This window comes from Pristis pectinata, chromosome 21 (assembly GCF_009764475.1).
Source record: "Pristis pectinata isolate sPriPec2 chromosome 21, sPriPec2.1.pri, whole genome shotgun sequence".
Lineage (NCBI taxonomy): Eukaryota > Metazoa > Chordata > Chondrichthyes > Rhinopristiformes > Pristidae > Pristis > Pristis pectinata.
The window spans coordinates 26,896,997-26,914,349 of record NC_067425.1 but is presented as its reverse complement, the minus strand read 5'-3'; the positions used below and the strand labels follow the sequence as shown (position 1 = coordinate 26,914,349).

Genomic DNA, 17,353 nt, shown 5'->3' with positions numbered 1-17,353 from the left:
AAAACAAACAGTGATGGGTACAGCTACCACACCAAAGCTTACTGGACAAAAGCTGGGTGACTAACAGAATTGCTCAACTCAATAGATTCTCCAGCAAATGGTGATTGTTTCTGTGTCTGAAGATTTGTATACATGGATTGTATTTTTTTTGGGAGTTGTGTTTCAAGCTTCACCACACATATTCTGTGGAAGCTTTTGGAATTGACATAGAATCATGTCAAAAAGCTTAAACTGCTCTTGCGGATTTACTATCTCCATTAGTTTTAATTCCAACCCATTCTCATTGGGGACTGCCAATCTTATCACATTTTCCACTTAAACTCTGAAAGGAAGTGGCCAAAAATGACTAAAACCTTCAAAAATATATTTTAATTCTATGATATAATCAAATGAAGAAGCCAATTTCCAGAGACAATGGTCTTAAAAACAAACAAATGGATAACTAATTTATTTCTTTGGGAGGACAAATCCCGCAGTTCATATATAGTGTTCATGTATTTCTTAACTTATTCTGAATCACCTGCTTAGGACCATTTAAAATCTCAGTGGAGAAAAGACATTTCCAAGAATGAAATGACAACCTAGCTCATGTGGCAAGTGTGAGACTATGGGCAAAATATGTAGGTGCTGGTTTTCTGATCTTGTACCAAATGCATGTGACCAGCATTATAAGCTCTGTTTACAAACCCATGTTTGCTTAATACAATTTTCACATGGGTTCTTCAATGAATAGCTGGATGAGACCGGTGAGGGGCTACATTGTAATGCTGAAGAAAGTTTTTGCACAAGGCAGAAGAGACTATTTTAAACAATATATTCATTTATTTAAACAGTTCATTGTTTTGTAACTGACAAATGAAAAGTCCAATCAAAGATGATATTCAGGGCAATTCTGGCTGAAGATTTGGGAGTGCTACCTGGCCAACATGCTGGAGACAGAAAGAGCAAGAAAGCACATTTCTTAGCCAGCAAGGGTGCCCACTCAAACCTGGAGCTCTACTTACAAGACAATCTCAGTTCAAAACCAGGTAAGAAGGAGAACCAGTCCTCTCTAGGGGAGTGTCACCAGAAGGGTTGCACAGTGGTGCAGCTAATACAGCCACTATCTCACAGCAGAACAACCTGGGTTCAGTCCTGACCTCAGGTCCTGTCTGTGTGCAGTTTGCACATTCTCCCTGGGACTGCATGGGTTTCTCCTCGTGCTCCAGTTTCCTCAGATATCCCAAAAATGTGCAGGTTAGTAGGCTAACTGGCCACTGTAAATTGCCCCCAGTGTGTAACTCAGTGGTTGGATATGGGAATGTGGGAGGAATAAAAAATGGGACTTGTGAGGGATTAGTGTAAATGGGTGGACGATGGTTTGCGTGGGTTGAAGGGCCCGTTCCATGCTGTGTCTCCCCATGACTATCACTCTATTCTTGTTAGGTCATGAAAGATCATTATTGCTGATTCAGGTTGCAATAAAACTACAGAATTGAAATAAAGTGAAAGACTACAAGTTTTTTGGAAAAAAAAGCAACATTATAAAACTTGACAAAAACTATGCTGAAAGTTTCCATTCAAGATCATTATTGAGAAATAAAATTACCAGGTACACCTGCTACCCCTGGACCAGCTCCAATTGGAACTGCAGGAAACCCTCCTGGAACGCCACCTAGAATATCAACACAGCAGATGTACAACCACTTTTATTTTGTATAACCCTAACAAAAATAACTTTTATTGATACTAATATATATTACAGCATTGTTAAGATTACCAATTGCAGGAATAAATTGCTACATTCATCAATTGCAAGATTCTGCAGTGTGATCAAAAGTTTAAATACTTTGTTATTTGAGTCATAAAGTCATAGTCAAGTGGGAGAAATCATGTTTGATGTGAAAGAGTACCTTATTCCATTGCTTACATTTTGAATGTGAAGACAATAATGTTAACTGGCCATGGAATAAATAGGTAGTATGATGGAAAATCTGAAAATAGTTCTAAAAGACAATGGGCCACAAAGTACAAGGACACCAGAAATGGTCAGGTATGACAAGGGTGTGGTTGGATGAAATTTGGAACAGTTTAGTAGTTGATCCAAAACTCTAACACTTGATCGATTGAATATTTAAACAGCTGCCTAACACTAAACATTACGATAGCAGGTCAGAAAGAGATAGAATAGAAAAATGCTGAGTAAATTTACCACATCTGCAATTAGAATGTGTTTTATGGATCAACAAGAATTATCTGGCATTATATTCAAAGAATTCTTAGCAACAGTGACTCACTTCATGAATTTTATTATGAAAAAACTTTGTTTTTAAATCCACCACTTTTATTTAAATTTTTTTAGAAGTGTGTTTTTCTATACACATTGGTCCATGCATTATTCCTGGTAAGCTTTTGAACACAACAGAAAGAAGGTAGAAAATGAACCTTTAATTTTGGGAGATATGGAAAAACACTTCCACACTGAGCATCACACTTGATTTCTCAGTATTGATGCTCTTGGCAACCTTGGAACTGAAGGTGATGGCCGTACTGGGAAACAACTTGTACAATAAACATTTATAAAGGGAGACTGCAATCAAACTGTTTCTATTTTAAGGAACAGGGATGATGCTGTTGGGAACCTGATCAGTTCCCAATGCTTTTGATGAAAAATAAACTGAGATACAAAATGTCTCCTGTTGTGCCATAATCTGAGAAGTCAACCAATCATAAGGATCTGTTACTCAGTCAGTAGCACGTGAGACACATCTGTCACTTCTCTGTTGCCAGTAATGAGAAGGTATGGAAAGATACGTAGATAGATAGTATCTGTGAGTGAGTGATAACGCCTTTAAATTTTATCTATTATATATTTGGCCACATAACAATGTTGTCTTTATCCCTAAAGTCATTTCCTATACTGCACTCATTTGTCACATATTTCAGTATTATGTGCTGTGAAAATTTTGAAATTATGCCCTGAAAAACCACTGGTATTAAGATGTTTGTGATTCTTGCCTATGTGTTCTATCAGTGCAAATACATGTAATGCAACATAGCACAAACTGTAATGACTAAAGTTGGTGTTCTAGACTCTGGACCAGGAAAACAAAATACTGTCTCTTTACAACATTCTACCATTTACTTAGGTCATGTATTTGTCAAGAGGATTGTTACAATAATTGTACTATGCTTACTAATAACATTATATTGATATTTGATGAAATTTGCTGCATGCAAGACCACAGAGATTCTCTTGAAACAAAGCAATTTTTTAAAATGGTTGCTTCTTGGTAGGATCAAATAGCAGAGTGAGCACAAAGTATTGCAAAGATAACAGGATTCCTCATGAAGCAAAGTGGCATTGACTGAACAATGAAATAGGAAACTTTACCTCCATATTTAGCTGCTTTGGCTGCCGCATAAACACCTACAATGATAAAAGACTTAGGTTACGACAGAGCCTCTTGTAGATCAACCCCATCACGTCATTCAAGAGAAAAACAATTCCAAGATATTCAGTATTGAGGCAAATTCTTCAAACCCAACTAACAATGTAACTAACAAAGTTCTGATGAAACATTAACTTTATTCCTCTTTTTATAGATTATGCCTGATTGTTGTGTGTTTCTAGATTTTCTGTTTTTGTAACACAATAAAGTCATCTTTAAGCTTACAAATAGGGTAAGAGAGGGCAATCCACCTATTAATTCCATACGGTTGCACATATCCTTCATGATTTACCTTATTGCCAGCTATTTCCACCCTCAAATATTCTTTTGGATATTAGATGGCACTGTAGCAGATTCCATCATCAAACTAAACACAGCAAGGGATAAAGATCCAGAAGATAAATTGAGAAGGCTATCATTATCACAAACAAGATTACTGAAGGAAAGATGATTAAACATCCAGTGAGTTGGGTTACCAACAGAAATCAACAGCTCAGTAGATACTCAAGCAATCCATATTCTGTAAATGATAATTAATTCTGACCATTTACTGTCATGGACAGGTCTGCTGCTGGTAGCATTTAAACCTGCATCCATGAAAAACTTTGGAATTGATATAGAATATTGACTGCAAAAGCTATGTACATCTAAAACCTACAATTGTTTTGAACCCATCAAAGTTTCAATGAGGAGAGTCATTGCATACTTAGGATCTGGTCAACAGAGAAAAACATGTTTCTTTCAATTCATTCCAGATAACATTATAATTCCCAAATAGACATCTAATATGATAATTAAAAGATAGAAGCTGCAAATATGTATCACAATCACCATTTTCCAGAGAAGTTCATAATCAATTCATCATTTAGGACGTGAAGTTACAATGTAAAGGAAGTGATAGAAATGTTAACTTCTATGGAGCAGATTCACAGCAAGTGGATGAATAACCAGAGGGAGGAAAGGTTCCTACTGGCATGTGGGAATCATTTAAATGCCATTTGGTCAGGCTAACCTGTTATTGTGACGAAGAATGACAAGGATGGCAAGGTTCAGGAACCTTGGATGACTTGAGGTGTTCCAAATTTAGTTAAAAAGTAGAAGGAAGCATATGCGAGGATTAGGAAGCTGAAATTGGACAGGGCACGAAGAATATATAGGAAACAGAAAAGAAAAACAGGGAATCAGGAAGGTTAAATGGGGCCATGAAATGTCTTTGGTAAGTAGGACTTAGGAAAATCTCAAGACATTTTATACATCCAGTAAAAACAAGAGGGAGGATAGGGAAATGGTAGGAACACACAAGGACAAAGGGGATTTATGCCAGGAGCCAGAGGAAGTAGTCAAGGTACTAAACTATTACTTGCAACAAGGAGAAGGACATGGAGGATAGTGAGATCAGGGAGGGGTAAGTTGATATTCCAGGGCATGTTGATATCAAGAAGGAGGAAGTGTTGGGTCTCTTGATGAACATTAAGGTGGATTGTCCTCAGGCCTTGATGAGATCTATCCCAGGTTACTGAGGGAGGCAAGAGAGGAGATTGCTGGGGCCTTGACAGAGATCTTTGTATCCACAAGGTCTCAGAGGAGAATTTTCAGTGTTTTTCCTTTGTTTAAGAAGGACAATGGGGATAATCCAGCAAATAATAGGCCAGTGAGTCAGGAAAAGGTAACAGAGATCAAGCAAATCCATTGAGGTTATAAGGGATGTACGAGTACTCTTAAAAAGCAAATGAAGAGGACAAAAAGGAGACATGAGATATCCTTGGTAGATAGGGTAAAGGAGAATCCTAAGAGTTTTGAAAACTATATTAAGACAAAAGGGTGACTAATGAGAGAAAAGATCCCCTTAAGGATCAGTGAGATCATCCATGTGTGAACCCATGGGAGATGGGTGGAGCCTTAAATGAATACTTTGCATCTGTATTTAACATGGTAAAGGTCATGGAAGCTGGGGAATTCGAGAAAAGGAATGGTGATGTCTTGAAACATATCGACATTATAAAAGAGGGGGTGCTGGTGGTGTTGAGGTGCATAAAGGTGAATAAATTTCTAGGGCCTGACCAAGTATTGTGGGACATTGTGAGAAGGGAAGAAATTACTGGGGCCCTGGTGGAAGTTTTATATCTTCTTTAGCCACGGGTGAGGTGCCAGAATACTGTAGGTTTGTTATGTTGTACCTTTATTTATGAAGGCCTCCAAGGACAAGCCAGGGTACTACAGGCAGGTGAACCTAACATCGGTGGTGGGAAAGTTACTGAAGGTGATTCTGAGAGATAGGATCTATCTGTATTATGAAAGGCAAGGACTTATTATGGATAATTAACATGGCATTTTGTGTGGAACTTTGTGTCTCACGAACTTGACCGAGTTTTATGAAGAGATGACCAAGAGAATTGACAAGGCAGGCCAGTAGACATTATCTAAATGGACTTTAACAAGGCTTTTGACAAGGTCTCACATGGTAGCTGGTCTGGAAGGTTAGGTCACATGGGATTCAGGATGAGCAAAACTAGCTTGGCAGAAGGAGACAAGAGGGTGGTAGTGAAGGTTTGTTTTTCAGACTGGAGGCCTGTGACCAGTGGTGTGCTGGGTACTCTGTTGTTTGTCATATGTACTAATGCTTTGGATGAGAATGTGGCTGGCATGATTAGTAAGTTTGCAGATGTCACTAAAATTGGTGGTGCTGTGGACAGTGAAGAAGATTGAATGAGGTTGCAACAGGATCTAGCTCAACTGGGGAAATGGGCCAAGGAATGGCAGATGGAATTTAACTCAGACAAGTACCAGGGGATCATCTTTGGAAGTTAAACCAGGGCAGGACTTGTATAGTAATTAACAGGGACCTGGTCAGCATACGGTAGGAAGGATGTTATTAAGTTAGAGAGGGTACAGAAAATATTCACAAGGACGTTGCCAAGACTGGAGAGCTTGAGTTATAATGAGAGACTGGATAAGATGAAACTATTTTTAGTTTTCTCCAGAGCTTAGGAGACTAAGGGGTTTATAAAATCATGAGGGACATAGATAAGATGAATTGTCACAGTCTCTTTTGCAGGGTAGGGAGTGTAAAACTAGAGGGCATAGGTTTAATGTGAGAGCTGAAAGATTTAAAGTGGACCTGTGAGGCAGGTTTCTCACACAGAGAGTGGTGGGTATATGGAATGAGCCGCCAGATGAGGTGGCAGAGTCGAGTAAAATTACAACCTTCAATAGACATTTGGACAGGTTCATGGATAGTAGTTTGGAGGCTTATGGGCCATATGCAGGCAAGTGGGACTCACTCAGGAAGACACTTTGGTCGGCATGGAAATAGGACCTTCGGTCCAATGATCACAGACCTTTGGTCAGAATAACACCCACCACCATTACTCTGTCTTCATGGCCAAGCCAATTTTAAATCCAATCTACCAAATCTCCATGGATCCCATGTGCCTTAATATTCTGAATCAACCTACCATGAGGGATGTTGTGGAAAGCTTTACTTAAGTCCATGTATACAACATCTACTGCCCTACCTTCGTCACCCTCAAAAATCTCAGTCATTTGTAAGATATGACTTCTCCACACAAAGCCACGCTGACCATCCCTAATGAATCTATGCTTTTTCAAATGGGAGGAAATCCTATCACAAGAAATTTCTCCAATAGTTTCATTACCACTGATGCAAGGCTCACCAGTCTATCAAATCCTGTTTGGTCCCTATTACCATTCTTAAACAGAGGGAAAACACTGGCTATTTTCCAGTCCTCTGGCAGCTCACCTGTGGCTAAAGAGGATACATTTATCTTTGCGAAGGTCTCAGCAATCTCCTCTCTTGCCTCTCTCAATAGATCCTACCAGGCACTAGACACTTATCCACCTTAATGTTCCCCAAGAGACCTAATACCTCCTTTCTTGAAATCAACATGCCCTAGAATATCAGCATATGTCTCCCTGATCTCACTATCCTCCATGTCCTTTTCCTTGTTGAATGCCGACGTGAAGTAATCATTTAGGACTTCCCCACTTCCTCTGTCTCCAGGCATAAATTTCCTCCTCTGTATTGAGTGGTCCTACCCTCTCCCTAGTTACCCTCTTGTTTTTAATGCATGTAAAAAGTGCCTTGAGGTTTTCCTAAATCCTACTTGCCAAGGACATTTCATGGCCCCTTTTAGCCCTCCTGGATTCCCCATTTAGGTTCTTTCCTGCTTCCTTTATATTCCTCAAGGGCCCTGTCCAATTTCAGCTTCCCATACTTCCTTTTCCTTTTTGAGTAAATTTGCAACATGTCTTGTCATCCAAGGCTCAATTTTGCAAAACTTGGAACCAATAAAACATATTTATTCCATCAGCATCAAAATATATCAAAAGTATCATTAATAAGTGACAAAAATATCAAGGAAACCTGCTGGAACGCCCCCTGGAAGACCCCCTAGACCAGCTGCAAGTGGAAGTGAGGGAATCCCTCCTGGGACACCACCTGGAATATCAGAGCAGGAGAGCACACAATCATTGATACTTTCTGTATATTCACAGACTAACATGGCATTGATGCTAAAATCATTTTGTTATTACTGAGACTACCATGCACTAAGTTGTCTTTATTTGCTATAAGAACAGATTCAGGAAGGTGAATAGAAGTTCAAATACTTTCAGTTACTTTAATGAGAAGGCAGAATTTACCTCTGATGAGAAAGGGAAACTATATTGTTGATAAATTTTGGAATGTGAACTGGTCATGTAATATAGTGTGATGAAAAACCTGAAAATACTGCTAAAAATGTTGTGCACAGCAGAGTATGAGGACAGTGGAAATGGTATTGGTTTATTATTGTCACTTGTACTGAGGTACAGTGAAAAACTTGTCTTGCATACCATTCGTACAGATCAATTCATTACACAGTGCATTGAGGTGGTACAGGGTAAAAACAATAACAGAATACAGAGTAAAGTGTCACAGCTACAGAGGAAGAGCAGTGCAGGTAGACAATAAGGTGCAAGGTCATAACAAGGTACATTGTGAGGTCAAGAGTCCATCTCATTGTATAAGGGAACTGTTCAATAGTCTTATAACAGTGGGATAGAAGCTGTCCTTGACCCTGGTGGTATGTGCCCTCAGACTCCTGTATCTTCTGCCTGATAGGAGAGAGGAGAAGACAAAATGACCCGGGTAGGTAGGTCTTTGATTATGCTGGCTGCTTCACCAAGGTAGCGAGAGGTATAGACAGTGTCCATGGAGGGGAGGCTGTTTTCCATGATATGCTGGGCTGTGTCCACATCTCTCTGCAGTTTCTTGCAGTCCCGGGCAGAGCAGTTGCCATACCAAGCCGTGATGCATCCAGATAGGATGCTTTCGATGGTATATCGATAAAAGTTGGTGAGTGTCAAAGGGGACATGCCAAATTTCTTTAGCCTCCTGAGGAAGTAGAGGTGCTGGTGAGCTTTCTTGGCCGTGGCATCTACGTGGTTGGACCAGGACAGGCTATTGTCCCTAGGAACTTGAAGCTCAACCCTCAACCTCAGCACCATTGATGTAGACAGGTGCATGTACACCACCCCCTTTCAAGCGTAACCATTGTGTATGGTTGGATGAAATTTGATACAGTTCTGTAATTGATTCAAAGCTCTTACTCTTACTCAATTGAGTAATTTGTTTAAATCTCAGCCTAAAATGACACCAGGATAATTTTCACCAGGATGTTGTCTGGAATGGAGAGCTGCAGTTAGGAAAGGAATAGAGGGATATGGACCTAACATGGGCAAATGAATTACTGTAGGTAGGCAACATGGTCGGCATGGAAGAAATAGGATAAAAGGGCCTGTTTTAGTGCTGTATGCTTCCATGATTCTGATATGATTCAGTAAATGGTATCAAAGAATAAAGCTGATTGAACTTAACAGACCCGTAATCTACAAATTGGCTTATGAATCGCCAATCTATTTCATATTCCATTCAAAGAATTTTTAGCAAGAATAACTTTAGCATTACAGATTTTATTATATAAATTATATAAAGCACTAAACTAAAATGACAAAAGGCATCAGTGAGTAATCACAGATCCTAAACTTAGGAAAATGCAATGGTATCTGTCAACAAAAAGCCATATATATTGTGCATAATATAATATTTTGATTTTGATAGATGTTTGACATCACTGCAAAGATGTCACTGAGATTCTCCTGAACTAAAGTGATATTTTAAAATCTAAAGCAGGAAATACTGGAAACACTCAGCAGATCAGGCAGCATCTGTCTGGATGGTTCACGCACACTCACTCTGTTTCTCTTTCCACAGACACTGCTTGACCTGCTGAATCTTTCCATCATTTTCTATTTTCGTTTCAGATTTGTGGCATCTGCAGTTTTTGACTGACGTCTATAAATGATCGTTGATTGCCTAAGGCAAATAGTAGAGAAACACAAATGCTTGCACGGATAGTAGGATTGTCTGTGAAGCACAGTGTCACTGAATTATGAAAATAGGAAGATTTACCTCCATATTTAGCTGCTTTGGCTGCTGCATATCCACCTGCAATAAGGATTGACAAGATAAGTGAGAGAGAATAGTTACATACAGTGTGAAATGATGAGCAACATTACTTACACCAATAGAACAAACAATTCCAAAATGCTGAAAAAGCATTTGCCCACTCGGGAAGTGCATGTGGTTCCCAACCATCATGGTATACACTCAACAAGCTACAGTCTATAGCACTATTTTCTAGACTAATATTAGGGCTTATTCACACCTGAGGCTCCAATTTACAAGGTTTTCAGTTCAAGCACTGGCAAGTATGGGATTGTGAGTCTCTTCCAGGGAAACTCACTCAGTCTGTTTTTGCATTACACCAGGCTAGTCCATGATTGCTGATAACTAATCTAACCACAGCAGTGATAAGAATTGAAAGACTACTTTTAGGTGCAAAGCACAGACACTGAATTGCAAAAGCTGGAACAAATATAACATACACATTTCAATCAATGTCAAAATACATCGCAAAAAATAATTAATAAAAGTGACAAAATTACCAGGAACAGCTCCTGGGACACCCTTTGGAACAGCCCCTGGAACAGCCCCTGGAACAGCTCCTGGAACAGCCCCTGGAACAGCCCCTGGAACATCAACACAGGAGAGATACAATTATCTATATCTTCTACAAAACTGATAGAATTACATAGTATTGATGCTAATAACATTTCGTTATTACCAAGACTACCAATCACAAAAGTGAATTGCTGTTTTTATTTGCTGTTAAAAGGGATTCTGCAGTGTGATCAGAAGTTCAAATACTTTTAGTTACTTGAATGGGACGGCAGAAATCAAATTTGATGAGGAAGAACAGTTTAAATTTGCATGTGACAATCACATAAACCAGTCATATGCAGCATAATATTAAACATAAAAATATTTCATTTTATTGCCCTGTGAGAATTTTGATATATGGCAATCAAATTATTACAGTGTTTCACCATTGCCATAAGTGTTCCTCCATTAACAGGGAATACTAACATGGAAACAATTACAATGACCAAAGGCATTGGTGAGTAACAGCAACTTCTACATATATAAACAGTAGATTTGCCTCTAAATTCTCTTCCACCAATCATTTTGATCTAACATTTGTCAAGCGCATTGCTCCAAATAACTTCTGATATTTAACAATATAATGTTTTGATATCTGATATTACATCTGTTCCTCAGAAAGATTATTGAGGTTTCCTTCACACAGAGAGATGCTTTAACCATTTAACTCTTGGTAATGTAGATGGGGAGCAGCTGCTAAGAGGGAAAACGACATCTGGTAAGTAAGAGGCATTTAAAAGCAACATATTAAGAGTTCAGAGTTAGCATTACACTGCAAGAATAATATACAAACGTGATAAGATTAGGGAACCTTGATTAAAATAGGAAATTGAGGGTTTGATCAAGAAAAAGAATTACGCATATGTCAGGTATAGGAAATTGTTGTCAAGTAAGTCCTTTGATGTTTATACAGGATATAGGAGAGACCTTAAGAAAGAAGTTAGGAGGGCAAAATGATGACATGAAATGGTCATTGCCAACAGAATTAAAGTCCAAAATCTTGTAGAAATATATTAAAGGTAAGAGGGTAGCTAGGGAAAAGTAGGTCAGTCCCCTCAGGGACCAAAAGGGAAGTCTTTGTGTGGAGCAAAGGGATATGTGTGGTGTCCTGAATGAATGCTTTGTGTCAGTATTCACCAAGGAGAAGGACGGGGAGGATGAAGAGTTAGGGCAGGCATACACTGATAGTTTGGAACATGTGCAACAGGAAGAGGAAATGTTAGAGATAGTCATGCACAATAAAGTGATTGAAACCCCCAGACATGATGAAATCTATCTTGGGGTGATATCAGGAGCAAAGAAGAAGATTGCTTGGACTCTGACAAAGATACTTGCATTATCTTTAGCTATAGGTGAGGCACCGGAAGACTGGAGGATAGCTAATGTTATTCCCATGTTGTTCAAGAAGGGCATCAGGGATGCACCAGGAAACTACAGGCATCTTACGTCAGTATTAGGGAAACTATTGGAAGAAATTCTTAGGGATAGGAGTTATGATTACTTGGAAAGGCAGAGACTTATTGGGGAATTCAGCATGATTTTATGCATGGGAAATTCTTCTTCACAAATCTGATATAGTTTTTTTGCTAAGAAAATTAGTGAACACAAGGTAGTAGTTGCCTCACAGGTGGATAGGGTAGTTAAGAAAGCTTATGGGATGTTAGCTTTCATTAGTCAGGGTATTGAGTTCAAGAGCTGTGAGGTAATGTTGCAGCTCTATAAAACTCTGGTTAGACCACACTTAGAGTACTGTGTCCAGTTCTGGTCACCTCATTATAGGAAGGATGTGGAAGCGTTGGAAAGGGTGCAGAGGAAACTTACCAGGATGCTGCCTGGTTTGGAGAGTATGGATTATGAGGAGAGACTAAGGGAGCTAGGGCTTTACTCTTTGGAGAGAAGGAGGATGAGGGGAATCATGATTGAGGTGTACAAAATATTATAGATAGAGTAGACAGCCAGCACCTCTTTCCCAGGGCACCAATGCTCAATACAAGAGGGCATGGCTTTAAGGTAATGGGTGGAAGATTCAAGGGAGATATCAGAGGGAGGTTTTTCACCCAGAGAGTGGCTGGTGCATGGAATGCACTGCCTGGGGCAGTGGTGGAGGCAGGTACACTGGTCAAGTTCAAGAGATTGTTAGATAAGCATATGGAGGAATTTAAAATAGGGGGATATGTGGGAGGAAGGGGTTAGATAGTCTTAAACAAGATTTAAAGGTCGGCACAACATGGTGGGCCAAAGGGCCTGTATTGTGCTGTATTGTTCTATGGTAGTGATATACATGGACTTCAGCAAGGCATTTGACAAGGTCCCACAGAGTAGGCTGGTCCAGAGAGTTAGGGCACATGGGGTCCAAGGTATTTTGGCAAACTGGATCCAAAATTGGCTTGGCAATAGGAGGCAGAGAGTTGTGGTGGAGGCTTGTTTCCCTGACTGGAAGTCTGTAAGCAGTGGTGTACCACAAGGATCAGTGATGGGAGCTTTGTGGTTTGCCACATATTTAAATGACTTGGATGAGAATGTCTGTGGTCTGATGAGTAGGTTTGCTGACACACAAAGATTAGTGAAGTTAGGGATAACGAGGATGGTTGCCTAATGATATAGATGGGCATAAATCAGATGGAAAATTGGGCAGAGCAGTGGCAGGTAGAATTTAATTCAGTCAAGTGTAAAGAAATGCATTCTTGGTCATCTAATACAAGCCGGACATATATAGTAAACAGCAGATCCCTTAGAAGCATTGACGTACAGAGGGACCTTGGGTGCAGGTTTATAGCTCACTAAAAATGGTGACACAGATGGATAGGGTAATGAACAAGGCATTTAGCTTGCTTGCCTTCATAGGCAAAGGTGAGTATATGGGCTGGAATGTCATGTTGCAGCTGTACAAGACATTGATAAGTCCACACTTGAAATACTGTGTGCAGTTCTGGTCACCACACCACAGAAAGGATATGGCAACACCAGGAAGAGTGCAGGAGAGATTCACCAGGATGTTACCTGGAATGGAGGGCTTTAGTTACAACTAGAGATTGGATAGGTTGAGATTGGATAGGTCACAGGAGCAGAGGAGGCTGAGGGGTGACTTTATAGAGGTTTATAAAATTATAAGGGACATGGATAAGGCAGATAGACACAGTTTTTCCAAGGGTAGGGGAGTTTAAAGCTAGAAGACACAGGTTTAATTGAGAGGAGAAAAAGTTAAAGGGGAACTAAAGAGCAAGTTTTTCACACACAGGTTGATGGCTAAATGGAAAGTTGCCAGAGGAGGTACAATCACAACATTTAAGAAGCATTTGGGCAGGTACATGGATAGGAAAGGAATAGAGGGATATGGATCAAATTCAGGAAAATGGGATTAGCATAGATAGGCATCTCAGTTGGCATGGATGTTGGGCCAAAGAGTCTGTTTCCATGCTGTACATCTCTATGATTCTACAACTCTAATGGCATGCATACAGAGTGAGCATGAGAGTTTGTATGGGCTAGCCTTCCCAAGGTGCAGGGGTCATTGACTGAAGAAAGTAGGAAGATTTACCTCCATATTTAGCTGCTTTTGCTGCTGCATATCCAGCTGCAATGACATAAGATTGACAAGTTAACTCAGAGTATAGGTAGATATAGTGCAAGGTGATGAGTAATATTAAAAGATGAACCCCATCATCACTTTACAGAAAAACCCCATTTGCAAACATTCAGTATAAATGTAAATTGTTCAAATAAACTAACAAAGTAATCCATGTGATTACAATTAGAATAAGAAAAGGTTATTCACACATAAATTTTGTACCTTTACATGGTTTGTGTGTGAATTATCTGATAAAGATTATTAGAGTATGATTAAATTAATGGATTATCAACACGAGGTCTGGAGCATTGATTCAGAGATGAATTTAGATCCCAGCATAACAGCTGAAAATTTTAAATTCAAGTAATTAAATAAATCTGGAATTAAAACTCAATATTTATTTTAAGTAATGGTGACCATGCAATCACAGAATTGTTGTAAAGATGCTTGTGGCCCATTATATTCTCATCAGAATGAAGCTATTTCCAAAATCTTAGCAATGTGTTAAAGTGACAACTTCAATTTGTGTTGGAGTATCAGAATGGGTCTAAACACATGCAATAGGATATGTATTAATACACATCAACATTAAAGAAGATTTTTGTAAGAAGCACAGAGTATATACCAAAGAATTTATTCAATCATTTACATAGTTCAGATGTTTTTAACTTCAATCAATAGAACAGATGAATTAAAGATGGTAATACACTTTCCACTCAAGGACTTTGTGTGCTTCCCAACCAGCATTGTACAGACCCAAGAAGCCATATAGCACAGAAAATGCAAAGGGAATGAGCAATTTTCTCTTTTAATAATAGGGTTTCCTCAAACATGAGGCTTCAATTTATAAGATTTAATGAGCAATTTTCTCTTTTAATAATAGGGTTTCCTCAAACATGAGGCTTCAATTTATAAGATTTGTCAGTTTAAACATAGGAGGTCCTGAGTCTCCTCTGGGGAATCTCATTCCATTCTGGTCTTGTGTCAAGCTGGGCTGCATATGTAATCTAATTGCAGCAGTGAAAAAAATTGAACGTCTTCATCCAAATGCAAAGCACATATACCTAATTGCAAAAGCTGCAAACAATAAAACAACATCAAAAATATTGAAGTGACATTAATAAGTGACAAAATTACCAGGAAGACCCCCTGGAAGTACAGCCCCCGGAGCAGGTAACCCTCCTGGAAGAGCGCCTGGAATATCAACACAGGAGAGAAACAGTCATCTATATTTTCTACAGAACTCACAGAATTACATGGATAACAACATTTTTTATTAATAAGACCACCAATCACAAAGGTGAATTGCTGCTTTTAAAAAAAGAGATTCTGCAGTGTGACCAGGTGTTCAAATACTTTCAGTTACTAGAATGAGATGGCAGAAATTATATTTGATGAGCAAGAACAGTTTATCCTATTGTTTAGTTTCTGGATGTGATAATCATGCAAACTGGTTGTGTAAACATATGCAGTATGATGAAAAAAACGTGAAAATTATCCCTCTGATAAGCACTGGGTGGCAATAAAGTTATTACAAATGTTTCACCAATCCTACAAGTGTTTTCCCATTACTAATGAATACAACATAGAATCAATTACAATGACCAAAGGCATAAGTGAGTAATAGTAAGTTCCAAATGTCTGAACAGCAGATCTGTCCCTCAGTTCCCTTCCATCATTATTTTTAGTCTTGTTTATGTGAGAGAATTGTTCCCAAAAATTCTGATACTTAATATTATAATGTCTTGATATCTGATATTACATCCCTTCATTAGGGAGTTTACCGCGGTATCCTCCTAACATAGAAATGTTTTGGTCATTTAACTGTTGGCAGTAGCATGCAGACAGAGTGAGCATGAAAGTTTGCATGAATTTGTTTCCTCAAGGTGCAGGAGATTATTGACTGAACTAAGAAAATAGATGAATTTACCTCCATATTTAGCTGCTTTGGCTGCTGCGTATCCATCTAAAATGACATAAGATTGACAAGTTAAGATAGCGAACAGGTAGTATGGTGTAAAATAATGAGCAACATTAAAAAATGAACCCTATCAGCAGTTTCCAGAGAAAACCCATTTGTGAATATTCAATATTAATGCAAATTTTTCAGATAAACTAACAAAGTAATCCATATTATTACAATTAGGATAAGAAAAGACAATTTACCCATAAATTCCTTACCCTATTAAGGATCACTTGCGATTTATCTTATAAAGATCTGACTCTGCGGATAAATTAAATTATTGGATTAGCAGCCATTCTGGACCACTGATCCAGAAACAAGTGTCTAAATCTTAAAATGACAGAGGGAAATTTTTAAGTAATTACACGAATCTGGAATTATTTATTATTACTTATGGTGGCTGTGCGTTCACTTAGTTATCATAAAGATGCTTGTGGTCCATTAGTGGCCGCCTGGGAAAAAATTCTGCATTCCTTAACAGTCTGGTGAAAACATGGCTCCAGACCCACCAACATGAGTGACTCTTAATTGCTTCCTCAGCTGAAGGGCAATTAAGCTAATAACTTCTTGCACTTAATGACATTCATACCCTCAAATATGTAAATACGTTTTTGAATATCTAATGATATTACATCAGATTCCATCATCAAAATAAACATGTGATAGGGAAAATGACACACACAATAAATTTTGATGATTATTGATACCACTCATTAAGTCCCTGACCAAAGGTTATTTGAACTTCCACTGAGCTGGACCACTGGCATTCGCCTCAGCTCAATGGATACTCAAGCAATCTTTACTCAGCAAGGAATGATTAATTTTCTATCCAAATACTTGCATTCATGGGCTAGATTTATGTTGGTAGTGTTTGAAATTTCATCGCTCACTCTCTGTGGAAACCTTTGAGATTCAAGTAGAGTGTTGACAGATGTTGCAACACCTCTTGTGCATCTATCAATAATAATGGATTTGATCCCATCAGAATATCATTCGGGAGAACTCACCACATCAGATTTTACATTTAGGAGATGGTCATTAATGATTAAAGCTCTCAAAGGAAAAACTTGTTGATTTTCATTTCCTCAGGCATCATGCCTATCTTTTCATTGAATAGGACAATCAAAAGATAGAAACAGCATATATCTAGAATTTTTCATAGACATTCACAACTTATCAATTACTTGGGAATTAAAGTTGCTACGTGAAAGAGGAAAGCTACAATGCCAGCTCCCACAGAGCAGATTCCACAACAAAGATGAATAACCAATACATTTATTTCTTTAGTGGTGCTGGTAGAGGGAGGAATAATTTCCTACTATTGGCAG

General features: G+C 38.7%; 1 protein-coding gene across 22 annotated transcripts in view; it reads right to left on the bottom strand.

Moving 5' to 3' along the window:
- The window catches only part of elna (elastin a), a 168,846-nt gene that overhangs the window by 81,965 nt on the left and 69,528 nt on the right, over positions 1–17,353 (bottom strand). For 14 of the 22 annotated variants that reach the window (XM_052035710.1, XM_052035692.1, XM_052035700.1 and 11 more), the window contains 8 exons: positions 15,993–16,028; positions 15,200–15,256; positions 14,033–14,068; positions 10,440–10,523; positions 9,904–9,939; positions 7,816–7,890; positions 3,374–3,409; positions 1,589–1,654 (listed from right to left, as the gene is read on the bottom strand). In XM_052035710.1, the coding sequence (XP_051891670.1) occupies positions 1,589–1,654; positions 3,374–3,409; positions 7,816–7,890; positions 9,904–9,939; positions 10,440–10,523; positions 14,033–14,068; positions 15,200–15,256; positions 15,993–16,028 (426 nt within the window). The remainder of the gene's footprint in view (positions 1–1,588; positions 1,655–3,373; positions 3,410–7,815; positions 7,891–9,903; positions 9,940–10,439; positions 10,524–14,032; positions 14,069–15,199; positions 15,257–15,992; positions 16,029–17,353) is intronic. The other 8 variants (XM_052035712.1, XM_052035714.1, XM_052035711.1 and 5 more) reach the window with 5 other exon arrangements.